We start from the raw sequence: 27,699 nt of genomic DNA, 5'->3' as shown, positions 1-27,699 counted from the left end.
TGTGCTATTCTTCAGAGTACACTGACCTCGCGGTTTTATACACCACAGGTCGTCTTTGTACATTAATTGATCCCTTATTCCCTTAGATGAACGTACCTGGGAGGTGCCACCTATTTGTAATACACGAGAGAGTTTGCAAATAATCTGTGATGGCATCTGCCCAAACAACGCAAAACTCCTCTCTCATAATATATTAAGTGGATTATTACAAGAGGATTTACTAAGTTTATCTATAAATACAGTCATTGCGACAAACGCCTTACAGTGTGAAGAAATATCTGGAATTGGCATTTTTGCTCCTGCGCTAGACTGGTCATTCTCAATCAGGATTCTCGACTTCTTATCCGCATTTCTGGCCAAGTTTCTTGCTGTAGTGTTTCCTTACGCAAACTAAACTCATCAATATCGACAGTAGCCATAATAACTGATTCTTCATCTTTATGTTCATCTCTCACAACAAATAGTGGAACTAACCTGTTACGCACATTTCATTTTCTAATGTCTTCCCACATAAATTTAGTCAGACTGCTTTGGGTGCCCGAACATAAGGAATTATTCATGAACGAAATGGCTGACAGTCTCGTGAAAGCGACCTTTAATGGCCCTTTACTATCACTACTTCCTACACCAGCTTACCTAACTACTGCTAGATTGAGGAGATATCCAATTACTCAAGACTTCTTGAACCCAGCTATAGCCCGTTTTTCAGGATATCAACACCGCCTATTCCCTTCGCGCAAATTTTTTTTTTTCACACCAGCAAAACTAAAGTAATTTTTACCCGATCACATTGTCGAATACCAGCATTAAACTTTTACCGTCACAAGGCTGGTCTGGCGCCCTCCCCTGTGTGCCCAATCTGCGCAGAAGATGAGACCATAGATCATTCTTTTTCTTATTCTGCCGCCGTTTTTCTTTTCTAAGGAAAGAAATTTAGAATCAAGGTTTAGCCAACTTGGTTTAAATGTCTCCGTTCTGAATATTTTTTTATCTCTATCAGCCTCCTTCTCAGACTTCTGCAAACAAGCACTTACCCGAGCCCCGCGGCGCTGCACACAATGTACCCCGAACGTTTCCCAAGCCCGGACTGCCCTCTGTGTGGTGATTATGCGGACTTCGAACATGTCCTGTGGGGCTGCGCCTCTGCCGGTCCCCCTTTCACCCAAGAGGAAATAATGAAGCTAATTGGGGCCCAGGATCAGACCTCTCCAATCCTGGCAGTCCAGAGGGCTCGCGAGAGGTCCGTCAGGTTTCCCCTGATGGTCCCCGAGTGGGCCTAGCCAGGTGACGTGGAGTTTGCTTGCGTCTATAGTGGACCAAATAAAGTTGTTTCACTCACCCACTCACTCTAGGAGCCTCCTCTCTTGGAAACTAAGACAGGGACGTTTGCTCAGCTGTGGAGAAATTTATAGTTTTTTCAAGCATACTTTGTTAAGTTCTTCATATGTTACATTTTATTCATTCCCTCCCGACAGTTTAACCAATTTCAGTACTACCAGCACTTTTGTAATACCATGCAAATCTTGGCATTTCCCCCACAGCGGGTATGCGCCACCACCAGAAGGCAATCCAAACCAAACCAAACAGAAAGGGAGGGCGCGCTCGACCGGTTCGTTGTCAACAATTAGCACAGTTCCTACATTTAACACGACACTGACATGTACAATTAGAATGACAGGTATAAATAACAAACATTTTAATGCGACCGCCGCTACAACTCGGCCGACGTAGCGCTGAAGAAGATTTGGAAGTTGCGTGCAGGGCACTGGACTCCGCAAAGGGGCGACGACAGGCGGGTTACGTTGCAGGACAGCCATGAAAACTATGCAGTTTTGTGAACACATGCGAGCAAGGGGTAGCGCGCGCGGCATTCTCGGGAGTTAAGGAAGACGACGAAGGGGCGCTTTGCACGCCTCGCTCGGCTCGTGCGCCCGACTGGTCGCCACATCAGAAAACTGCGCAACTGCCCTACTGCACAGTCGTACCTCCTGTAGACTGCAGCAGGTCTCTCCTCGCACGCGTTCCTTGACCAAGTTCTGTACGGACGCCGCTTCAGATTTGCAGAGTACCTGAGCGACACAACCACGTACGTGCAGCGCATTTTTCTATCGCCTATTGCGTATATTTATATTCTTCATATACATAATATGCAAATTTAGATCAGTAGATTAGTTCGGTTTGACGGCTACAAAATGTATTGCGAATGCTTATTCGAATCGCTGGACTATAAACAGATGCAGAGGCCTTTCGCTTGAGGTGCTCAAGTACACAACCAGCTGTGACCATGCTGTTATTTCGTATGCCGCGCAATGTACGACGTTTGCTACATTGATGCACGGGGACTACGATTAGCGACTAGAGCATAATAATGTAAAGAAGGTTTTTATTGCCGTATCGCCCTTACACACATTCCCTCTACGTTTATGCGTAGAGATGCTGAAGTCCGTCCAGTCCCTTGAAGTACTTGTAGTGTAGCAGACGGTATTAGTTAAGTACACTGTCACATCTCTAGTCTCGACTCTGCCACTTCATATTCCACTAGAAGCTTGAGTCATCACCTGAATCGCAGTCACTGAGCACAACGGGTACACGTGTCGGAAGGAGGAACAATCCCATAGGCACTGCTCGACTGGCGTCTTTACTATTTGAAACGAATGTCTTTCGTGTGTGTTATTCGCGAAAATGCTATTTCATTTCTAATAACAGTTTCTGTCAGAGATTTTTTTACCTTCCTATCAATCTTCTGCGTCCATACCCTAGATTTGCATGCGCTAAATTGAATGCCATCGGGCGGTCGACTGAACTTCCTGCCTCACGCAACACGCTGCAGCCTCGGGATGACGTCATCGCTGGTGAGCCGATTCACGATCTGGGACTACCTGGTGTTCTGCGGCATGCTCGCGGTGTCGACGGCCATCGGCGTCTACTACGCGTTCTTCGGCACCAAGAAGGTGTCCACCGACGAGTTCCTGATGGGCGGCCGCCAGCTGAGCGCGTTTCCCGTGGCGCTCTCCATCCTGGCCAGCTTCATGTCGGCCATCACGCTGCTCGGCACGGCCTCCGAGATGTACCTGGCGGGCACCCAGTACATCGTCATCTGCGTCTCCTACTGCTTCGTCATTCCCGCCACGGCCTACTTCTACATGCCCATCTTCCACCACTTGCAGCTGACCAGTGCCTACGAGGTGAGCACACGTTGCCCGGCTATAGTCGGGCAGTGCCTCGAACGTTTCACACACTCAACCTTCACACACAAGGCCGAGTTGTGCTCGTCCTTTAGTACTTTGCAACACTACTACAAAACACGATTGTTATTTGTCGAGGCAACATGCAGTTTCTTTCAATTTGCTTCCCAGAAAAGAAACACGATGCTCAGCTGATTTCATCGTATAAATCGAAATGGGAATACTGTGGATTATCTGGCTGGTGCATACCCGTGCTGCGCTGAAGCGCGACAAACAGTGCGTTTAAGACCTTAATATTTCCCTTTTCCTTCTCTCCCGCGTCAAACTGCATCATAAGAACTTACAAATGGCGTCATTTACAGATGCATGTTTTTGCTGGCTCGGTGATAAACTGCTGTTAACTCTGCTTTTAACCGGTGCTTATAACCGGCTATTTTCACGCGAGAAAGCGTAGGGGCAAACATTAAGAGGATCTTCAATCTTACTCGAAAAGAGCCAGATGTTACTCAAGATTGTAAAGCATATCTAAACAGTTTAACAAGATTACGCTATTTCGCCAGCCTAATAACAGTCGTCAAAAGCAAACGTTAATATCAATTATTTCAGAACGCGTGTGATTTGTGAAACATTTACGTCCTTCTTCCCTTTATCTGACGCAGTACCTCGAAATACGCTTCAACAAAGTTATACGATCCATGGGAAGTGTAACATTCTCGCTTCAAATGGTAAGTACTCACAATGTCGCATTCCTTAAATGGTGAATCACATGCATTAAATCCATGCTTTCGTCTTAATCTTTTCAGTTGATTTATATGTCAATCGTGTTGTACGCGCCCGCCCTGGCACTCTCTCAAGGCAAGTTCAAGAATTCTTCTCTGTTATACTTGATTGCCTAGTTTGCTGATTTCATTAACAATAATGACAACACGTTCGTGCAAAAGTGCTACCACATACGAACGCCGTTCCCATCAGCAGTGGCAACAGTATGTAATGATGGGTACTGATACGAAGAAAATAAGTGCTTACATTGGCGGCACAAACTCAGTGACGCGCTTTTGTTGCAGGTATATATACCGGTACATATGGGTTTAGTTGAAACTGCTTTAAATTCATGTTTGGTGCAGCTATCGTTGCAAGTTATGATTGGGTATCTGTTTTTCTCGTACTGCTTTTTGCAAGAAAGTTACACCACGTCCCATGATAAGCAGATGCGTTGACTGAATGCAAAAGCCTGCCATATCGCCGAAAGACCTAGCATAACAATGATACACGTCATAAAACGATATCCGCCGTTGCTTAAAAGAAAGTCGAGTCACTGTCTTACCTACCGTTGCGCGTAGTGGTTCTATAGCACATCGTTGTTACAGATGTCGCGGAGTTCACATATATGCTGGTATGCCTGTCCACTCCGGCAAAGTAGGTACTTGAATGGATTCGCCGCGTCAACATACAAAGGAGAACCATACTGCATGGCTGTAGCCAGTGTCTAAGGGGGATGCGGAATGGACGTTCGTTAGCATTGATAATACGTGCTTCTGTGGTACTTTAAATGTTTCAGACAAGTACGGTACGCAGATCATGCTCCTTTTATGTGCTTTTTTAATTAATACAACCAGGAGCTAGCTAACGACCACCGCTGACAACTCACGACTTACTATGGCTACCTGTCTGCTATACTGCGCAGTGACCGGCATTTCCACCTGGACATCGGTTCTGTCTCTAGGATTTGTTTGCACTTTCTACACGAGCATCGTGAGTAAAAGGACTTATGCCATTTACGTGGCGCTATCAATTACGAAGAGGGTGCCTGGATTGGTACCAAATTTGGGCAGCCGGCCTGATGTCATTAGGGCCTTTTTTCACAGCCTTGCATATTTAACATGATCGTATGCACATTTCACGTGTTAGCGAACCCAATTTGCAGCTTCGAGATTTATATGAGTCGTGAGCATGTAAATCAAGTCACGTACGTACTGCGTAGTACCTCTTGCATCGTAGTCACCCGCGTCTAAATTGGTTACTGCCTGCTGTATTCGCAGATAATGAGTAAAGAATTGTCGCAATATAAAGCTTCTTTTTTTTTTCTTCTTACTGTACTGCCCGTGACAAATGGCAAGACATTAGAATTACTTATGCGAATGTTCTCACATGTGCGCGTCCTAATTACTCGTATTCTCCGTATTCTCCAGAATGGTATTTGGCCCTCTAACAGAACGTAACAAAAATGCTAAATAATGATTTTATTATTTGTTTTTCAAATACCAACTGTTTTTTTTTCTTCTGAATTTAGAGCACGATAGTGAAAGACCATTTTGCAAAACTCAATACCGGTAGCCTCTGCTCGTACTTCAGCGGAACAGCTTATTTTTTTTTAGCAAGTTGATCTCTGTGAGACGGCACTGAGTCGTGAAACATCTCTTCAGAGATATTTCTTTATTTTCGTAGCCGCGCAATCGAACTCAACTCGACCCCTTAGATCGTGCTGTAGCTTAGTGCCACCATGTTTAGCGTTGTTCGAGGTGATTTTTATCGTATTCACTTTATTTATAGTGTATAATGAATGTTATTCCAGTTATGCACCCCAAGTGTTTCCTTACCGATACTCTTTCAGGGCGGCATGAAGGCTGTCGTGTGGACGGACGTCTTCCAAATTGGGCTAATGTTCGGATCCATGATCATGGTCGTCATTCGAGGGACTATCGACCTCGGGGGACTCGGATACGTCTTTGACAGGGCGTCCGAAGGTGGACGTCTGGAATTGTTCAAGTGAGAAATGTTCAGCACTGTGAGTTACATACTAATACTGGCAAGCATACGTTCCTGTGTAAAAATGCAATGTGTGAGCAGTAATGCTCGTTACGTTTTGGAAGCTCGTCGCTTAACCCCACGCACCTATCGATGTGTGAATGGGGAGGCGTGCTTCTATGGAAACTAGAACGATGCTAAACGGCAACCTACTTAGAGAGACAAAATGCCGATTGTTTATCGTTTCCACACACACCCTTAGTGTGACGAGAGTCGCGATTCATGATAGCTAATACGTGAAGCTTTGGTCTAGCTGTCCGACTGTATTTGTTATAGAAATAATCTGTAACGCTTTTATTTGATTTCTTAAATGTTCTTGCAACTTCTCAGTCGCAGTAAATGTCATAACCATTACACTGAGCTTTATTAAAATCTCGCAGGGAAAACAGGCTCAATACACTAGAGCCAGCACTAACGATCGTATACCATTAAATAAGTATCTTTGAGCTTACTTTATAAGGTTCGTTTATCAACCAGTCAGAGATATCTGCATGAATATTCCGAGAAACGCTGACCATTGAATTAAAAGCCTTGCAACTTCCTATGAGCAAAACAGAGTAACAATATATCTAACAACACTGTCTGTGCAGCCATGGCCGTTAACCCTAAATCAATCAGCGCTCGTAGCCGACATGAGGAGTGAAGGGAGCACTGGGTGGCTTTGCAAATTTGGAAGCACGTTTACCAGCACCAGAGGACGAGACATGTGAAAGCAGAGCGCAAGACAAAGCTAAATTAGACACTCGGATAAACACACCGAGCACGAACGATGACACGCTCCGCAAGTGCGTACTGCTCTTATCGCTCCGCCAGTGGTAGACACGTTCAGCGGCACGCCAGCATCGCTTACACGTACAACTTAGGTGAAAAAATTCCGAAGACATCTAAGCACTTCTTGTGAGTTCTGAATACGAAAGCATCAAGAGGAAGCTTAAGCTCGGCGGCTCCTACGTAAATACAAGGGAAAGGAAAAATCATTTTTCTCGGTAACCACCGTACCAAATTTGATGAACCATTTGTACTTAAAGAAAGAATTAAAATACAGTGACTGTTTGCAGCGAATTTCCAAATTAGGCCGTCAATATTTTAATAAAAGCTTTAGAATCACAAATTTTGAAAAACGATACTATCAAGTTTACAACTCTGTAACTCATCAATGAAAAACGATATCACAATTCTGTGAATTGCTTCTAAACATAAATCCAAAGCGGTCAAAATTGCTGTATTATACATGGCTCTCAAGTATACCACTTATATGTGAGTAGGATTTTTGCAAAACCCTTGTAAACAACATAACCAATTCATGTAAGACATAAGTTGGTACATCAAATTTGTTCGCTTTGGATGCTCTAACGAATGCATTTTACAGAACTGCGACATCTGTCTTTGGTGCAGAGTAAACCATTTGAAAACCTTGTGATTCCATTTTTTTCGAACTTACCAACTTTTAGAAAAGCTTTTTTCAACATTTCACGCCTTAAATCAAAATTTTGCTTCCACAGTCATTACAATTTAACTTTCTCTCTCAAGTTCAACAAATGTAATTCAGATCGGCCCACTGGTTATTTCAGAAAAGCGTTTCAGCGTTTTACGTGTATGTGAATAGGCGGCATCGGAGTTGGGCCGCTGTTAAGGCTTCCTCGGCGCTGAGCGGTTCTTAGAGTTTTTCGCTGCGAGTAATGATACATAGCGATACGGGTTGCCCGAGCCAGCAGCAAGCATCAGCTGCTGTGCAAGAGGAGAGGGCATCGCCGCGACGCGACGTCATCCTCGCTCCCGCTCTCGGCGCGAGCGCTCCTCGACGGAGCAGAGCCAACGCCTCGTGCCCTACCGCGGCAGCGTGTGACCCCTTGCAGCCGCTCTCCTCCTTCGAGGCGCATGTCGTGACGTGGCGTCGCAGCCAACGGCAATGCGAGTTTAGGTGCCGTTTCGCTGCTACACATGACAGACGCTGGCTTTTTCGCTCAATGGCCCATTTGACGCGTTCGAATAAAGAAAAAGCGTGCTACCGAGTGTCCCTGGGTGGCACCCGAGAGCGGCCCGCGTGCGCTTCATGTACACCCACCCTGCAGCTTCAACCCCAGCCCGACCGAGCGGCACACGGTGTTCGGCATGACCATCGGCACCTACTTCACCTGGATGTCCGTGTACGGCGTGAGCCAGGCCATGGTGCAGCGCTACCTCACCATACCCACAATTCAGGGCGCACGCAAGTGAGATGCCATCTTCCCCGATCTGTTTTTTTTTTTTTTTTTTTTTTAGAGCGCAGATTTTATTAGGCGCCCGTTCGTGCGGCGAGCGTCGGCGTTCCCAGTTCAACCGAACGAACGAGCACGGCGAAAGATGAGAGCCAACACGGCGCCCAGCGGGGTAGAAAAAAGCGGCGATAGGGAAGAGACGCAAGAAGGAAAACGGAGAGGAGGGTGCAGCGGAACCCTGAGGCGGAAAGTGGAGGAGGGTATGGCGAAAGCGTAAGGAGAAAAGCATAGCGCGGCGACAGTGGCTACGAGATGGCGCCAGAGTGGCGCGCGTCTTCTGGCAGGTTTGTCGGTGGCGGCTTCTGTGAATCGCGCCCACGCGTAAGCCAGGCGCTGGCCCGACGCGATCTCCAGATTAGCGAGGCGGTGACGCCACACTTCTCTCCGTTTGCAACGTGCCGCACGAGACCGATTTCAAACGCCAGCCGATAGATCGCGAAACGAAAACATGTATAAAGACGCTCAAATTTCGCATTTGGGAATATCGTTATCGTCGGTGAGCTTTTTTCGCACCTCTTCCAAGCATGATAAAGATTTGTATTTCTTTTTTATGGTAATGTTATATCCCTTTCTTTAACTGCGAGAAGTTTCCAGATTATTTTTTTTTTTCAAAATTTGTACTGGTAGATGTCTGCCAAAAAGCGGCGTTATTTCAAAGATGAACGGTTATGTTTCAAGACGGGAATGAGGCAAACGCTAAGCAAAAAAAAAAAAAATGAATGAAGGACAGAATAAGTGAATAAATAAATAACGCATCACGCAAGGTATTCACGAGCGCAAATGCCATCAAGAACTTACGCCATTTTACGTTGAGAATTCTTGTGTCGAACGTCGTAGTGAAGGTATTACAGTAATAATCATTTTTAGTCGAAGAAAGGGCTTTACTCAGGCATGTGCTTGTCAAAACAGGTCGTTCTCAATATTCCGGTAATTCAGTGAGATACATTTAATACTGTTGGTAGAAAACATTTTTAAAGAAACGAAATCAATATACATATGCAATTTGTTCAATAATAAATCATTCATATCTGCATTCCACAAAGAAGAACGTTAGCTTATCGTTAATAATATCGTTAGGTTAATAAGCGCAATTTATTTTCATTGAAGGTGTCGCGCCAACTGCTACATTATAGTCGGGTGCGCTGAAGTACACTGTCAATTACTCTACGTTGAAGGCCCCAATTTAGGTAAGAAAAATAAATACGGCTCCAGCACCAGATCGAGTTGGAATGAAACATCCGCGTTAAGTATTCGCAAAGCCTTGTCCGCATTATCAGATATCACCGAAATGTCACTACCGACCAAGCATTGTAAATAACTGCTGCTTCTGCGTTCAGACTAAATACCACGAAGAAGCAGGTGCTCACAGCGGTGTGGACCTAGCGGTGCCCAGAAAGCAGCAAGGGACTGGTGCACACTCACATTAGATGCGATCAAGCATTGTCCTACGCACAGTCCGGATGTCACCCTGCCACTCAAGCGCTGATGTGTAAAGTGTAAAGAAATGGGACGATGATACGTACGTCAGTTGCTTGGTCGATTCTGACTGTCAGCATATTGTACGAGATGTAACTCTCGTAACCAAACAAACAAACAAAAAAGCTTAACGTTCAACGATGTTGTTTTAGTTTAAGCGAGAAGGAGGGCGTTTCTACAACTGTCAAGTATAAAGATGACGATACGAATGACCCGCGAAGGAATTCCGTAAACGTTTCAATATCACCAGAAGAGAAAATATCAGCTGTCAGACGAAAGAGCTGGCCCACGAGTGGGCGAAACGACGTACTGGTGCAATATGTTTGTGGAGTATCCCCGCACGCGAATTTAAGCCAAGCTACGCGCATGCAGCAAGCAGGAAATGCTTAATCTTTTCTTGCATTATCGGGACTTGCCCCTGTTTATAAAGCTACACTACCAGTCGTTGTTTTGCCACTGCAATTATCGGTGTCCGGTTGTAAATATAAATATCAAAACAACACCTCTGGTGCAGCTTTTAATCAGCAAATTCCTGTACCGAAGAATACTGAGTTGCAGCGTGTTGGTTTTATTTTGTCTACAAGCAGGCTTGTATACTAACGCGTTGAAGACACCATCATTGCGAGATTAACTGCTGAAATTTCTCACGGGGACACCTCCTTTTTCACATCGTCATGATTCGTTCACATTCCAGAGGAAGGTATCGTATATTTAATAATTATCAATAATATAATTAATTTCGCAAATGCGGCGCGAAGGGTAACGCCGTCACCACTGTTATCTTCGTCGGAAAAACTTGCCTGATCCAACATCAGTGCTTGGAAGGATGCCTGAGCTGTTGAAATTGCTGCATTGCATGTACAATAAATATTTAGCAACAGTCGCCTCACCATTTAACTTGCCTCATATTGCTCTAAATTTAGGTTGAATAAATGGACGCAGACTAGGGTATAATCTAAAGGACTAAGCCTCAGACTTCTAAGAGGACGTAGGTATTGGGATATATAACGATGATTTCACACAGTGCGTTCTATGAACAAACGATTTGCACCATTTTAGAACACCAATAGCACTTAGAATTGTTGTTGATGTTTTACTTATTGTCGAAGCTGTCCTGTCAGTCATTGGGAAATCACTCACTTGCTGCTCGCCTCTGCAAGTTTTGGCAGGTCATAGCTGTTATCGGCGACGTGGCTCGGTACAGTCCTTGCTTTCACGATAAGCGGCGTAGTGTATCTGAGACTGAGCCGTGAAATCCAGAAAATGTTTAAAATCCCTTAAGCAAAAATCGCAACCAATTTCTCGGTAAAAAAGAACTGACCCAAACTACTCTGGAAGGTCGGCAACTTCGACATATTCGACCTACAGGAAGCAGTCCTTAATGTTTATTAACTGCGCAGCTAATTTTGTCATGCCAGCCAAGAACGTGTCTTCGAATTCGTCATCTGTTACATGAAATCTCGCTGCCCTTTCTATTTGATGGGCTCGAAGATTAACCAAAATATATATGATAAAGCAGTTTCAGTTAAAAATTACTAGTCTCGGCCAATATATTTTTACAAGAAAAAAATAACAATGCAATTACTCTCTCGAATTAGATTTAGCACAAAAATAGCAGGCGCAGGCGTAAGCATCAACTGGTATTCCTGCGTACTATATTTTCTCTCTTCCTTCTTTTTTTTTCTTTTTGCAACGAAGAATTGTGACAAATACAGGGCCACGCGACAACTTATATGCAGCCACCTTTGGTATTTGTTGTGCGCATCAGAATTTTCAGAATTGGTCGTAGTATAGAGATCACCACACGTTATAGTTGCTCAACCTAGCGAAGACAACATTGACGAGTGAAAAAAAAACAGTGCGCTAAGCGTGACCAACTAGCCCGGGGAAAGCAAGTTGATGAGTGCAATACGAGAAAGAATTACGTCCAAGTGTCTTCGGCAAGGTCCTAACTGGAAACACAAGTATAATTTTAAGCGCTTGGCGCCACAGCGTAAATATGCATCAAGGCCGGCCTATATAACTAAGATGGCTAGATGTACGCGTAGGCGTGTTACTAAAGATAATAGTTTATTTCTTAATATATCGAAACGACATTCTGCTGGTAAATTTGACTGCTTCTTCCCACAGTGTGAATACAACAAGTACGCCGACTACGGTGTTACTGCAAAACCGTATACATGACGGCGGTTCATGCTACGCCTTCTCACTATATAGTATACAGTCTTTAGTGTTGCCTCTTTGATGCACCTGAGTACTGAAGGACCGATGACCCTACCTGCCGACAGAACAGATATTCATCAATATTTCTTCAAATTACTCATCAAAGAAGAAATAACTATCAGTGCGTCTTGTTAACAGCGCTCAGGAGGGACCACTACTCGCCATAATTACCCGGCCTCGTGATTAGCTCCAAGCCAATATTATATTTATTAAAAAATTTTGCCCCTACATGTTTTTTACATATGCCAGTAAGTTTAAAATCACATATTCCTCTTTCATAATACCGTCGCCGTCGCCTACGCCGAACCATCAACGGACATCGTCGAGTGCTTTGCTTCTGAAGTGGACACAAACGACGGTTCGCTCAGAGACGTCGATGTAGACTCCGAGCTTACGGACGACCAAAAGAGCGCACTGCAGGAACTCTTGAACGAATTCCGCGCGTGCTTCGCTCGGTCTACTAAGGTGGGCCAAACGCCAATCACGAAGCACCAAATCACGACATCCGCCGACGCACGCCCCATCAAACAACAGCCTTATCGTGTCTCGCCGAAAGAACGTGAAGCAATTCGAGCCCAAGTCAAGGAGATGCTAGATGATGGTGTCATTCAGCCTTCGCACAGTCCGTGTCGTCTCCAGTCGTTCTGGTCAAGAAAAAAGACATAACGCTTCGTTTCTGTGTTGATTATCGACGCCTCAACGATGTCACCAAGAAGGACGTGTACCCACTACCACGTATCGATGATTCTTTAGACAGGTTGCGGCGAGCTAAGTATTTTTCGTCTCTCGATCTAAAGAGCGGTTACTGGCAAATTGAAGTAGATGAACGAGACCGCGAAAAAACTGCTTTCGTCACTCCAGATGGCCTTTCCGAATTCAGGGTACTTCCTTTCGGGCTCTGTTCGGCACCAGCAACTTTCCAGCGAATGATGGACACCGTTCTCGCTGGTCTGAAGTGGCAAACCTGCCTCGTCTACCTCGACGACGTGGTCGTTTTTTCGGCGACATTTGACGACCACCTGAAACGACTGCGGCAAGTTCTCGAAGCCATCCGATCGGCTAACCTCACCCTTAAGCCTCAGAAGTGTCACTTCGGCTACAAGGAGCTTATGTTTCTGGGACACGTGGTCAGCGCGGAAGGCGTTAGCCCCGATCCCGCGAAAACTGCCGCTGTAGCCACATTTCCAACACCGACCGACAAGAAAGGTGTCCGACGCTTCCTGGGCCTTTGCGCATACTACCAGCGTTTCATCGAAAATTTTTCGAAGATGGCGGAGCCGCTGACTCGACTCACGAGGGACGATATATCGTTCGTCTGGGCCTCAGAGCAAGAGACTGCTTTCACTGAACTTCGACAGCGTCTGGTGTCAGCACCAGTTCTGGCCCACTTTGACGAGGAAGCGGACACGGAAGTTCATACAGACGCCAGTAACGTTGGTCTTGGCGCGGTACTTGTACAACGGCAGGAAGGTATTGAAAGAGTGATCGCCTACGCAAGTCGCACACTTTCGCGTGCAGAGATTAACTACACCACTACGGAGAAAGAGTGTCTTGCCGTCGTATGGGCGCTGACCAAATTTCGACCTTACCTCTACGGCCGCCCATTCAAGGTTGTAACCGATCGTCACTCGTTATGTTGGCTTGCAAATCTACGGGACCCTTCTGGACGACTGGCACGGTGGAGTCTACGTTTGCAGGAGTACGACGTGACCATCGTGTACAAGTCAGGCCGCATACACGAAGACGCTGACGCACTCTCGCGCGCCCCTATCGACACTACCGACCAATACATTGAGGACGACGGCGTTTTCCTTGGGGCCGTAAGCGTTACTGATTTGTCCACACGGCAGCGCGCAGACAACTCACTACGACCTATATTTGAACATCTGGAAGGACGAAACCCATCAATACCCCGGCACATCGCTCGAGGATTGTCGTCTTTTTGTTTACGACATGGCGTCTTGTAAAAGAAGAACTCCGCTGCCACCAAGAAGACATACCTTTTGGTCGTTCCAGCAGACCTCCGTGCCGAAGTTTTATTCGCCTGTCATGACGAGCCTCCGTCTGGCCATTTGGGTTTTACGCGCACGCTTGATAGAGTGCGCAAATCCTACTACTGGCCGAAACTTGCCGAGTGTGTTAAGCGGTACGTCCAAGCCTGCCGTGAATGCCAGCGCCGAAAGTCGCCAGCTGTGAAGCCTGCGGGATTGCTGAATCCGATTGACCCACCTGGCAAACATTTCGACCAGGTCGGCATGGATCTTCTGGGCCCGTTTCCACTGTCATCTTCTGGCAACAGGTGGATAATCGTCGCCACAGACTATTTAACGCGATATGCTGAGACAAAAGCGTTGCCTCGAGGCACAGCTTCCGAGGTTGCCCAGTTTTTCATACAGAACATCGTCCTACGGCATGGCGCCCCATCGCACGTCATCACAGACCGAGGCAAAGCCTTTACAGCGCAGCTCATTGAAGACGTTTTTAAACTCAGCTGCACAACCCATCGACGGACAACTGCCTATCATCCGCAGACAAACGGCTTGACCAAACGACTGAACAAAACGATGACTGACATGCTGTCTATGTACGTAGACGTACAGCACAAGACGTGGGACGAGATACTCCCATACGTAACGTTTGCGTATAATACTGCTACGCAAGAAACAACACGCTTCACGCCGTTTTACCTCGTTTACGGCCGTGAAGTGCAGACTATGTTAGAAGCAATGCTGCCATGCGACAACATCGATCACCTCGATCTCGCCCAAGATGCCGAACTCTTCGTGCAACGAGCGGAAGAAGCCCGTCAGCTTGCCCGAGTGCACATAAAGAAACAACAGAGCATCGATGCACAACGTTACAATCTCCGCCATCGACAAGTCGAGTTCCAACCTGGCGATCAAGTTTTGGTCTGGACTCCCGTGCGCCGAAAAGGACTATCCGAGAAGCTTTTGAGTCGCTACTTCGGACCTTACAAAGTGTTGCAGCGGATTAGCGACGTGAATTACGAAGTCCTTCCTGACGGAAGCCAGCCTCCCCGACGTCGACAACCGCAATCTGAGATTGTGCATGTTGTGCGGTTGAAACCGTATCATAGCCGCTAAAATCCGACGTCTTCAGCCGCTTAGGTTAGTTTTTGTTGTTGCTCGTCCCTCAGTGTCTTGTGACTATATCGCACACCACAGTGATTGTTACTATAGCCTATGTGTTCGTCCTAGGCCATCTCGGCGCTCTCACGTAAAGCCTATGTATGTTTTCATTCTTTTATTTATTTATTTTTTTGATGAGGAGGTAGTGCCACATGCAGTGGCACAGCAAGGGGTCAAAAGAAGAAGAGAACGAGGTTCGTCTCGGCATCGCGCATCAACGGTTTCGTTTCGTGAAGGACAAACGCCTGGATCCCCATTCAGTGTGTATACTTCAGCAGAGTATACACGACAGTATAATCAAATACGAAGTACAATGTCTCAGTCTTTCAGAGAAATGCTTCGAAAGAAACGCCATCACACGAGCCATCCAGACCAGTTGCGCTATTGACGTCGCAGGTTTCCTGCTGCAAGACATCTTACACCACAGTGCTCCTCGCCAGCTCCTCACTGACAGGGGCCGCTACTTTTTATCGAGGGTTATCGACGATCTACTTCGCTCTTGCGCCACAAAGCATAAGTTGACAGCATACCACCTTCAAACGAACGACCTCAATGAACGCCTGAACCGAGCGCTTGCAGATACGCTATCTATGTCCCCTCAGATCATCGTGACTGGGATGCCTCCTTCCCATTTGTGACGTTCGCATCTCCTTTTTGTATGTCACGCCACAATGTTATTCGACACGCTCCTGCTCTCGAGTCCCCGTCCGAGTACGCTCACGACGCCATAGCGACAGCCGCCAAGCCTCTAGATTGCCCACCGTCGCCATTATGAGTCGCAGGCAAGACCAAAAGTCTCTTTGTGAGAACCGTCATCGCGATATCCACTTCTCTGCAGGCGACCTCATCTTCCTTGGGACTCCTTCGTGGCGTGTGGGCCTATCGGAAACGCTGCTCTCCCGGTACTCTGGTCCTTACCGCGTCGTCCGACAAATCAGTGATGTCACTTATCAAATAGTTCCAGCCGATGCTTCCCCGTCGTCCACGTCATCTGATGTCCACGCGGATCGCCTCAAACCATATCACGCGGCGGGCTTCTAGCAGACGCCGGGTTGGCGCTTTCGCCGCCGGGGGCTATTTCGCCACGAAAGCGACAAAGACGAGGATCATAAACAAGACGAAAGAGACGACGTAGTGGGGCGAGCATAACGTTTCGCTATACTGGCGAAACGTTATGCTGGATAAGGCGATAAAGAGCGATAACGGCTTATGTAATGATCGGAACGAAATCAGCGCACTTGGCGCCGCCACCTGCAACACCTTGCTTGCGTCATCGATGCACCTTGCGCTGCCGTCCGCGGCAGTTCGTGTCACCGCAGCGCTGTCGTTTGTACTGGCGGGATCAAGTTTCATAACATTGATAATGACACCTGGTTGCGTGGAGATGAACAAGTGGCACAATGCTTACGCATACTTAGAAACTTGGTTTCTACGCGAATTTCCTTAACACGTTCTTCTAGCCTCTTATTAGTTGTCACTTCGGAACGAATTACGTGATCTATGGCTTCGTACCATCGCTTTAACGCAGGGCTATCTGGATCAACCTTCCGGGCCTGTCGTTCTTGATGCTCATCTGTGCCATGGCGGGCCTGGTCATGTACGCTCGCTACCACGACTGCGACCCAATCATGACCAAGAAAGTTAGCGCGCCAGACCAGGTGTGCGCGCTTGGGAATAACACCGCGAGTAGGTAGACAGGTTGCTGCGGCAGTGAAGGCTCATGAGCGTTCTACGTTGTGGGTGCCGCTTGCTGCTTCCCGTGCACTGGCATCGAATCGCTTGACTCACTCCATGAGATGCCGCACAGCTGGCCACACAACAACGTACACAGAGCAAAAAACAATTTCACAGGAAACGCGCCCCTGTAGGCACGTCCCCTTGTTATGTCAGCCGAGTTTTTCTTAGTGTGCGCCAGAGCACTGTAGACATCTTTTTTTGCGCAGTCGCCGTCGAACTGCTACAAAACTTCCCGTTCTTTAGTGCGATGATTTACTTTGCGTAAGCATTGGCGGAATAAGTGATGATATGGACATGCTGTGAACTTAGTAAAGATGCTTTGTGTAACCACGCACATGTTTATATGAGACAGGCAGCAGTGAACAGACATTTAGAAGCAGTCAGAGCAGGCTCGAGGACTTCCTCCCAGGATTACACTGATAACCCGCTAAACGTCCTAACAGGAGTACTAATTTATTGCCAGCAAGATTCTGCAAAGATTAGCAAGTAAATATGCAGTAGTTAGCGTCACATCCATGTAACGAACCACATTTTACAGCGTAATGACGAACATCTCAAATTACAGAAAGCGCCGTCATGCCAGCCATAGAACTTGTCTGTCCTCTTGTCTCCAGCTCCTTCCTCTCTACGTCATGGACATCCTGGGCAAATTCACGGGTGTCCCTGGACTTTTCGTCTCGGGCATTTTCAGCGGAGCACTCAGGTGAGCGCGTAGTCTCCTCTAATCTATAGCCGTCTCCACGTCGTCATGTCTTCAGGCCGTTATCAAAGATGCGTTCGCTCTAAGAACGCCACAAAAGTGGGACGGACATCCCCTTACTACACTGCGCCATTTAGAAGACAACAAACATGCGGAGTGAAGAAGCACACATTCAGGATTGACCGCGCAGCAAATGGAGAAAGCACTAAGCTTTGGATCTATAGCTGGCGTTCTCAAGCGTGACTATAGCTCAAAAGCCCTAGACCCCTGTTGTTGGAATCGACGAAGCCGTATCTGTCCCAGATATTAGACACGAAGTGATAAAAGTTTGCAGGAGTGTGAAAGTGGATTTGATTGCTTTGACCGGCACTTAATTTTGTCATTAGCTGTATCTTAACGTACATAACCGTTATATTCTGCAATAAACCTGTGGAGACGAATATGGGAGTTATGTTTAAAGAAGCCTAAGGACAAACCTAACATAGCGACCTAAAAAAATTCACTGACGATTACTATACTACCTAATGAACAATTTGAGCGCAGATCTATACATGTTTTCATTTCGCGTGTCAATATTTTGTATTATAACTATATAGGTACACGGTTTATATTAGGAAGAGAACGCTGCTAGTAGCGTAGCTGGCGCGGACAATCTGTCTCGTGCGCCACCTAGCAAATGAAGCGAAGTGTCGCGCGACTGCCTCACTAATCGGTAGATCGCGAGAGGCAGCGCGTGGGTGACGCGTGGACGCGAGTCATAGCAGCCGCCGCAGATAGACGTCCGCTGATGCAGTGCTTTGTTTCCATACAGACGACGCGCGCTACTCTGGCGCCATATTGTAGCCACCGTAGCCGCACAGCCTGCCTTACGCGGCACTACGCTTTTCTTCTCACGCTTTCGTTCCACCAACGACGGCAGCGGTCCTTCGTCGCGGGAAATCATGCCACAGTGTCAGCGGCGACAACACCCAAGAGAGTGTCACACCGAGCTTTACTCGTAGCCGCTCGCCATCGCCCCTTGCAGGAGCAGTGTTCCCCGTCACAAACACTAGTACCACGGACTGACCTCAGCAGCTGACGCCGCGGACGAGCGCAGCCCTCCCCCCTCACCTCGCCCCCCACCCAATAGAAGCGCAGATGAGATCGCCCACGTGGCTGCGGATGCCGTAGCCGCCGGCAACTCAGCGCATGCGCAGGTCGTCTCCCCTCCGCTCCTCCTCCGCCTACCGCCTATTGCTTTCACTGTAGCCTCCTCCACTTTCCTCCTCATGCTCTGGTCTTTCATCTCCCCGCTGCGCTTCGCGTTCGCTTTCATCTTTCGCTGTGCTCGTTCGCTGGGTTACGAGGTACGACGCTAAGGCACAACGACGCTCAACGCAGGAACGGGCGCCTAAGAGCTGCGCTCTAAAGCAGGCACAATCCAACGCAGTGTTGGAATCGAAATGACGCAAAGCTTGTGCAAGTTAGCGACGTAGCAACAGCCAGCGAGCACAGGCGAGGTATGGTGCTTGTCGAGAGAATAATGTTGACCAGGGGCACAGAGAAGTACGATAGATATCTAGGTTGTCTTTTCGTGCCAGTGGCGTTGCCAGAAGTTTATTTCGGGGACGGGACGGGACGGGGGATTCTCCGCAGACAAGTACCGCTCCTGCCCCTTCTTCACCTCTCTCTCTCTCTCTCTCTCTCGCTATATATGTGTGTGTGTGTGTGTGTGTGTGTGTGTGTGTGTGTGTGTGTGTGTGTGTGTGTGTGTGTGTGTGTGTGTGTGTGTGTGTGTGTGTGTGTGTGTGTGTGTGTGTGTGTGTGTGTGTGTGTGTGTGTGTGTGTGTGTGTGTGTGTGTGTGTGTGTGTGTGTGTGTGTGTGTGTGTGTGTGTGTGTGTGTGTGTTTCATGCACATGTTTGCGTTGCCGAAACATCACTTTGCTTAACTACTGACAAAAGTGTTTCGTTGCTAAGATGTGCAGCCACTTCGTGTAAAATTGTATCATCGCTTACTTTTGTCCTTCAATGCTGTTAAGCATTCGGCGCGTAGACGCCGAGGGCGGCAGAACGGCCGGCCCAAGGAACAGACGACCCATGCAGCGCCAGGAAAACAATCACCTTTATTCCGTCAACGACGCGCTTTTCGTGCGCTAAGTAGCCAATCAGGGGGTGGAAAAAATTAAAAAGAAAGATATCGCGGCAAGCGGGGCAATCTTATCTGCAGGCCCCAACGTAGAATGTGCCCAGCACCGCGAATGTTGCTATGCACAAAACCATGTTTTGTTAAAAAAGCAGCTGGAACGCCAATGCATTTGTCCGCGAACTTCGGGAATTAATATTTCGAAACTGGTGTCATCGTGACAATTCCTTCCAAGTGGATCCGCCTTGCGAACTCCGCGGCTAGAATTTGTAAGTTGCAATGTGAGCCACAAGGTAGTTATTTTAAAAGTTAATTAGTGAATTTTTGTTAATTACCCGATTATGCATTTCAATTTTTTGTGCAAGTAATTTCCGCCTCTTTGAGTAGACCAGCTTGCAGAATTGTGCTATCTGCCACAGGGACGCTTTAAAATATTTTGAAAGTGTTCGCTAGAACACCCAGTGTATATCCACAAATATATCCGGCGAGAAATAGACGGCGAACACCAAAGCCCGGGGAAAACAGCAACGTTAACTGGAGAGATCAGATGCGCGTAGCTGATAATCTGGTAGAAGTAAGTGTTGGCCATTCACAGAATTTTGTCAGAGTAGCAGAACGCTTACCAGGCGGAGGAAAACGCAGCAGATTACGACAGAGAACTAGGCGGTGTGACGAAATTGGGAACTTTGCAGACATAGGACTAGTCGACTGACATCAGGCACGGGTATTTCGAGGTTGCACGTAGTAATGTCTGTTCTTACAACGGATAGAAAAGAGGCATGATGGACGTCGGTGACTGCATACGAGAAAAATGAAATCAATAAACAGAAAGCTGTACAAACTGTAAAAGGAAAACTGAAAAGGCTAAATTTCGGGCTATAGGGGCAGCTGAGTAGACCCTGGAAAGGGGCAACTGGAAATCTCTAGGGCAGTCCTCTGTCGTGTAGTGGCCTGACAGAGCTCTCGCTTTGGCTTCAGTCATCCATGGAGTCAACGAAAAATGTCAGTCCCTCCTTTGCAACCTTCCTCGAGACAAGAAGAGCTTTCCGTGTAAATAACTGGACGTGGCAAGTGGGCTGCGGGAGCTCGCTGTCCTTCGTGAATAAAGGACCTTTAACCGACGTGTGGAGCATGTAACGTCATGGTGCAGATTGTGGTGGTAATGCACCTTATCCTCACTGTGTCGTATTTTAAGAACCATTGCCCTCCCTCCTTCCAGGAAGACTAAAGGAATAGTGGCGGTAGAGATCAGCTTTATTAACTAGACAAGACACTAAAGAACTACACCAAGATTATTCTGGCGAAGTATTTTATTAAGAATCGCTTTGAACTTATTCGATGAAACAAGGTTGGCCATTAGCGGAGGAAATGAATGGCACAGTTGTCCATCTATGCGTAAGCATTCTTTGGCGAGTACCCCAGCGAGATCTGTGTCACGCGAAAAGTGTGATTCCTTGTATTTGCACAAAAATAAGCAATATGCGAAGATATTTAATCATTATAATAGTGTACATGTAGACGATTGTTAGCCTTACTAGCGATAAGAAACCACTGAAACAAAAAAAAAATATTGATCAGAGAGAATTTTGTTAGCACAATCGTTTCGGTGACCCGAAAAGTGTAACACGTTACCTATAGGGATCCATAGGGCTCCATAGAAAATGCGTGACCCGCGCTTATAATAGGTGTGGGCCAATGGAAATTGTGGGGTGGGCCAACTTTAATTTTTGGCTGGGCCAACGTGAAATTTGGGGATGGGCCAACTGAAATTTGGAAACAAAAGCAAAAGCTAAATAACAGCCGAGTCAAAGAATGCTTACGCATTTGTAGACAATTCTCAGAATTTCTGTATAACTCTTATAAAGTACGCGTCCCAAACGCAGCTTCTTGGTACGTTAGTATGACATGACCGATTTCCTAGGATTCGACTTTTTTTTTTATTTTGCATGGTATTTGACTCAGTTTATAGTAAAAAGGTTTATCTAAGTTCACTTGCCCATCTCGGGGCTGTCCGACTCTCATAACTTCACGGAACCGGTGCGGAAATTTCGTGCACGTTTTCTTCTTTCTTTCTTTTTTTTCTGCTCCTTTCTGGCTTACATAGCTCAGCAAATGGCGAGACGTTACTGCTATTTCCTGAAGTGTAATTCACCAATCCCACTTAAATTATTTTTACTTTTCATAGCGCCTTTAACTGCGCTCTGCGCTGACCTGTTTGCAATGTCGGAATTCTGCACTATCATAGGAGAGTACCGAACTTTCTATCAACAATGAGTCTGGTGAGCCGCTACCAGCATCTGAATGTGCACTTTTATTTAGCTACATTTTTTCCGCCAATTTCTCAGGAAACACCGCCGTGCCTGTTGACACAGTTGTGTGCCATGAATAGTACCCAACGTTTGCTATAATTTTTGAATCTGCTGGAATTGTTAATTTAATTAATTCCTTAAAAACATCTTCATCGTGTGGTACTGGCAACATTAACTCAAAGTTTCTCAAACAGACATGCGCATATTCTTCTCTCTTGTTGCACGAGATCTTTCAGCAGTCTCTTGACCAAGAAATTTTGCGGCTCGATTGGAAAATCGGTAAGGTGGTTTCAATACATAAGTCTGGCGATAAACCCTGCGCTCTCAACTACCCGCCCATTTCATTAAAAAGCATTCCGTGTGAAGTTATGGAACATATATTGTACTCGCATATAGCTAAATTTTTAGAATCTAATTCATTCTTTGCATCCGCCCAACATGGTTTTAGGCGTACATTTTCCTGTGAAACCCAGTTCTGTTCACTCATCATTTGCATACTGTACTTGACAAACACTCCAAGATAGACTGCATTCTTTTTGGACTTTGCGAAGGCCTTTGAGAAAGTTAATCGCGCCTTACTAATGTTTGAACTCTCCTCGCTCAATCTCGACTGCAACACACTGTATTGGCTCGAATGCTTTCTAACAAACCGCCTCCAGTGGGTCAAACTCACCTGAAATATATGTAGCATCGGGAGTACCACAGGGTTCAGTTTTAGGCACACTTTTGTTTTTAATATATGTTACCGATATGCCTAACTGCGTTTCTTTTTCTGTGTATTTGTATGCCGACGACTGTGTACTTTACATGGAAATCCGTAAAGATGACGATAAAAATATCTTGCAGACAGATTTAAATAACATTGCAAGTTGGTGCGATAACTGGCTCATGGATTTAAATCTTAACAAATACAAATTTATGACTGTTTATCGGCAGTACGATAGCTCCTCAACGTATACATACAAGGTGACATCGAACTCAACCATGTATCAACATACCGGTACTTGGGGGTTTACTATTACCTACAATATAACATGGAATATTTATGTTAACATGATCAGTAACAGTGCTGACCACACATTAGGATACTTACGACGTAACTTCAATAAAGCCCCACCTCCCCTTAAAATCCTTGTATACAAAACTCTTGCGCTCTCGAAGTCAGAATACGCCGCTGCAATCTGGAATCCACATCACGCAAACTTAATTAGGTCTCAAGAATTATTTCAGAATAACGCCGCACATTTCATTCTTTCTCATTACCACCGTACAAGTATAACAGCAACGAAACAGGCTCTCTCGTTGCCATTTCTGTCACTGCGTCGTAAGTATTTCCGCCTTTGCCTCATTCATAAGGTCGTCCATCATTCATCACTGCGTACCCAGCTTATCATGCCGCCCACTTAGCGCTCATCACGGGTTGACCATAAACACAAAGTTAAAGGCATTTTTTCCTTTTTATTTTTCCTTCGTACCGTACACATGAAACGATTGGAGCCACCTACATGATGACATTGTTTCCATTTCTGATCATTCTCTTTTTTCCCATTCTTTATCTGCGCACCTGCATTGTGATAGCCCTGCTTAATCATCTCGTGTATCTCTCCTCCCCACTCCTTTCTTTCTCTTTTTACATGTGTCGCGATTCCTGCAATTTCTTTTGCTTTTTCACAGTTTTTTTTTCTTTCTCCTGTTTTTTTTCCTTTCCCAATTTTCTCTTGCGCTCATATATTGCCCCTAGTATTGTATAACACGTTGTGTTTATTTCTGTTCAGTTCAGTTATATTTGTTTTAGTACCATTCTGCTATATTTCATTTCACTTTTACAAATTTGTGGCTAATACTGTATAACGCTGCATGTTTCATTCTGTTATTTTCTTAGTTTGTGTTGTCACCCACTCCCCTCTGCAATGCCTCGGTGATTGAGGGTATCGAAAATAAATAAATAAATAAATAAATAAATAAATAAATAAATAAATAAATAAATAAATAAATACCAGTGCACGCTTTTGTAACTTCCTCGAATAATGCAGCAGCAGTTGAGGCAGAAAGGTTGGTTGCGTCTACCGGCTTAAAACGTGCACGGTTGTTTGCTCTTCATTTCTTTGTAGGAGACAAAGAAATCGGGTCGGTTAGGATAAGAAATCGTATCGCTTCGTCGGCACGTGTTCGGCGTCCGGTGGCTTTAAGAAAATATTACTATTTAAGTGACCGTCAGCGTCTTCACTCGTATATACCTGTGGCACAGTTAGCAAACGAAGCTTGTCGGTTGCTAATCGCTGTTACGCTTTATTTGTTTAACTTCGTGACCTAATAGACAATATAATAATCAAACTGCGCTCTCTTTTTTTTTTCTTTGTACACAGCACCGTCTCCTCCGGAGTAAACTCGCTGGCGGCTGTCACCCTCGAGGACGTCGTGAAACGCTACATCGTGGAAGATATGAGCGATCGCTCTGCCACTACGCTCACCAAGGTCCTGGGTACGACTCCTCGACATCATGGCGTCTTTCACCCCATCTATACGACCTTCTAAATCAACACCGATAGAAATGAGAGTTTGACATTATATGCCGCACTTCCATGGTGGTAAAGGTGCAAAGTTCATCTTGTCGGACCTGCTCTGAATAAGCATTGGACATCAAATATATCGGTTAAATTGAAGTGAGCTTACGAAAATTCTATATCCCACGTCGCACAACTCTTCCAAGCGTTAGAGAAATACATCTTACATTCACCCTGCTCACCTCAAGGTTTCGTGTTTTAACACGCCAACCACCATTTTAAATGAAGGGTTTGGTTTCTAACGCCACTGTAAACAAGCAGGCTTTTCTTTAACAAGGTTGCGATACATTTGCGGGAGAGCCTTTCTCTCTCTCTCTCGCCTTTGTGTGCACTCGCAGCGCTGACATTTGGGTGCACCGCCATTGCACTGGTCTACGCCGCGCAGAGTATGGGCAACGTCTTACAGGCAAGAAACCACCTCGCACACTTGTAGATGGAAGACGCAAAGCGTTGCTGGCGAATCGACTGCCAGTTGCGTTCTAACCTACGACCTTTTGGTGTCCATTTCAGGCCGCTCTGTCAATCTTTGGCATCGTCGGAGGACCGCTGCTGGGAGTTTTCACCCTCGGCATATTTTTTCCCTTTGCAAATAGCATCGTGAGTGTCTTAAACCTTTGCAACCAGTTCCAACGCAACTTGCACCAAGAACATACGGGTTGCTACGTGCGGCTTACATAATGTAACGTCACGAAAACGGGCAGCAAGCAATCTTACACACACATACACGCGCAGTAGAACACAGGACTACTGCGCACAAACTTTCTCTGGTGTCACTTTTCATCAAAGAGGCTCCTACAACTTAAACATTACTTGGAGACGGCTATTGGAATGGAGCTACGGAGCATAAACAGCAAAAGTGGAAGACTTGCAATACTATAAGTACGAACTGTTCCGATCGGTCTCCGCTTCTGTTTCTCGTTGGAATGTCTACTAAGAAATTACGTACCACTCGGTCTCATGTACCGAATAATCGTGCAGCAGCCCCTAACAGAGACACAGAGAAACAGACAGGAAAGCGAGCCAGGTGCAAAGGGATATGCAAAGAAACAAAACGGAGGAAGAGTTAATATTTAGTTTCCTTTGACACTCTACATCGTTCATTATAACTGTACGTGGGTGGTAATGGTGTCGTTATGTCTTACGTGGTGTCGTTATGTCCACTGCCACGTAGAACACGCACGTTGTGCTTTTGGTAATCGTGACATGCGTAAAACATGTGCGCAGTTAACACGGTTTCCTCTGGTCTCACCACGCAGGGGGCCGGCGTGGGCATAGTGACGTCACTGGTAGTGACCTTCTGGATTGGCATCGGCGCCTTTTACTACAAGCCGGCGCATCGAATGGCTAGGCGCTCGGTGATGGGTTGCCTGCAGGAGTACATCAACGTGACGCACCAGGACCCTGCGAACGTGACTTTCCCCGTGCTTCTTGACCCGGATGTAGCCAAGTGAGTTGAGTATCCACTAGTTGGCGCCCTTATGTCACAACCAGTACCAGACTACTTGGAAACGTATCTGCCGCCTAACATATTTCGTTCAGTTAGTGCGAGGCCGGTATAAAATAGATACGTCGAGTATTTTTATGTACTCCACGGGCTATGCAACTCAGCTACATCATTCCCTCACCGTTGGGCTATTACCTACTCGAGTTAACTGTTTTAATATTCTTACTTCCCTAGAACCGTAACAGTTTGGAACAACCTCAGCAACGACGATGTAACACATGACTCAGTATCATCGTTTGAACAAGCACTTAACTTGAAATTACGACCTGCATTGTATTTATTTTGTGCCTGGTTCTTTGTTTCGTGTAACGAAATGTCATCCACCCTGCTATGATCTTGTTAAAACATCGCAATGTTCATAAATACAATAAGATAAAAAACGGACCAGTACCGGCTGGCTTAGAAGGACTGAAAGTTGAGCAAGCTAGGGATTCGTGTCACCGAAAGACAGGCAAGCCCAAACACGGACGCAAAACAAAAAACAAAAAATCACAATACTAATGCCGACTGTTTGCGGCTGCCATTTTCCTCTAGTACAAGAACTTAACGTGTCTTCTTTCACAAACACATCACGAGAACTCATACCTACCTTTAAGGAACAATATGGAAAGAGAAGACCGTCCGAGCTCCCCTGTTAACGCCTGCTTTTTCTTTATGCAGTAACATTAGATGCAGAGGCCCTATAAACGTTGAGATAACGTTCTGTGCAGATTGATTAAATCCCCGCTTAAGTAGAACGAAAACTTAAACTTTAAGCAGCAATACCTAGAAGGTGATTTACCTAGAAGTACATTTTACTCAAACTGCATTTTGTTATTGCCGCTTCAAACATGTCGACGTATAATTAACAGCTGCCACCAAACTTTACAAGTGGGTAGATTCCTCTATATAAGTAGTACTTGTATTTACCGACACCACACATCACCTTTTACCTTCCGATAGGTGCGAAAGTTGTTTTTCGTTCACCTCAGTAGTTCCTGCAACGGTTCTTAACACGTCAACGTATATATGATTATTTATGTCCATGTTTTTTTTTAGCAAGGAGATACTCTACGTCTACCGGATCTCGTATGTATGGTACAGCATGATTGCCAGCATGCTGGTCATCTTCGTCGGAATCATCGTTAGCCTTATCACTGGTGAGTGTCACAGACGCGGAGCCCTTTAATTATCACCTTCGAAGAACTGCGCATTTCGAGGTTTGTGTGGAGGTAAACAATAATAGTGCAAGTATTTTGACAAGTGTAACAAGCATAGCGATTAACAGCCAATAACAACATCGTAAAGTGGATGCTTTTTGTTTGGGTTGTTTCTTCACGGTCGTCTAAGGATGCCGGTTATCTTACATAGTAAGACAAAAGCCAGAGAACCAAGATGCAAAAAAAAAGGAAACGATAAGAACTCGGACATTTACGTGTTAACAAAAGTTTGGAGGACGCTTAAGATTGGCCTTTAAGAGTAGAACACGATAGCACTCAAAGATCCCTGACTGCTGCTGACGCTTCCCGGCAACTGCAGCTAGCTTATGTAACCGTAACGTTTACCGGGAAACGCTGGCGGCGAACGCTATGCACGAAGGAGAGCTTTCTGGTAGAAACGCAGCCTCTTGCGTGGGCCAATCCCGGAGGTAGTAGAAAGCCACGCCAAATATATATATATATATATA

General features: G+C 46.0%; 1 protein-coding gene across 1 annotated transcript; it reads left to right on the top strand.

Moving 5' to 3' along the window:
- The first annotated feature begins 2,331 nt into the window (after nt 1-2,331).
- Nucleotides 2,332-27,629, top strand: LOC126542944 (sodium-coupled monocarboxylate transporter 1-like). The gene is made up of 13 exons (XM_050190067.3): nt 2,332-3,185; nt 3,845-3,910; nt 3,989-4,040; nt 4,870-4,937; nt 5,797-5,951; nt 8,063-8,203; nt 16,625-16,754; nt 17,448-17,536; nt 24,332-24,447; nt 24,868-24,935; nt 25,040-25,126; nt 25,786-25,976; nt 27,072-27,629. The coding sequence occupies exons 1-13, from the start codon at nt 2,781-2,783 to the stop codon at nt 27,199-27,201; spliced, it is 1,698 nt and encodes a 565-aa protein (XP_050046024.3). The 5' UTR covers nt 2,332-2,780; the 3' UTR covers nt 27,202-27,629.
- The last annotated feature ends 70 nt before the right edge of the window (nt 27,630-27,699 follow it).

Source organism: Dermacentor andersoni, chromosome 2 (assembly GCF_023375885.2).
Source record: "Dermacentor andersoni chromosome 2, qqDerAnde1_hic_scaffold, whole genome shotgun sequence".
NCBI classification, from domain to species: domain Eukaryota; kingdom Metazoa; phylum Arthropoda; class Arachnida; order Ixodida; family Ixodidae; genus Dermacentor; species Dermacentor andersoni.
Note: the sequence above shows the minus strand (reverse complement) of the source record. Positions and strands in the feature narration are given on the sequence as shown.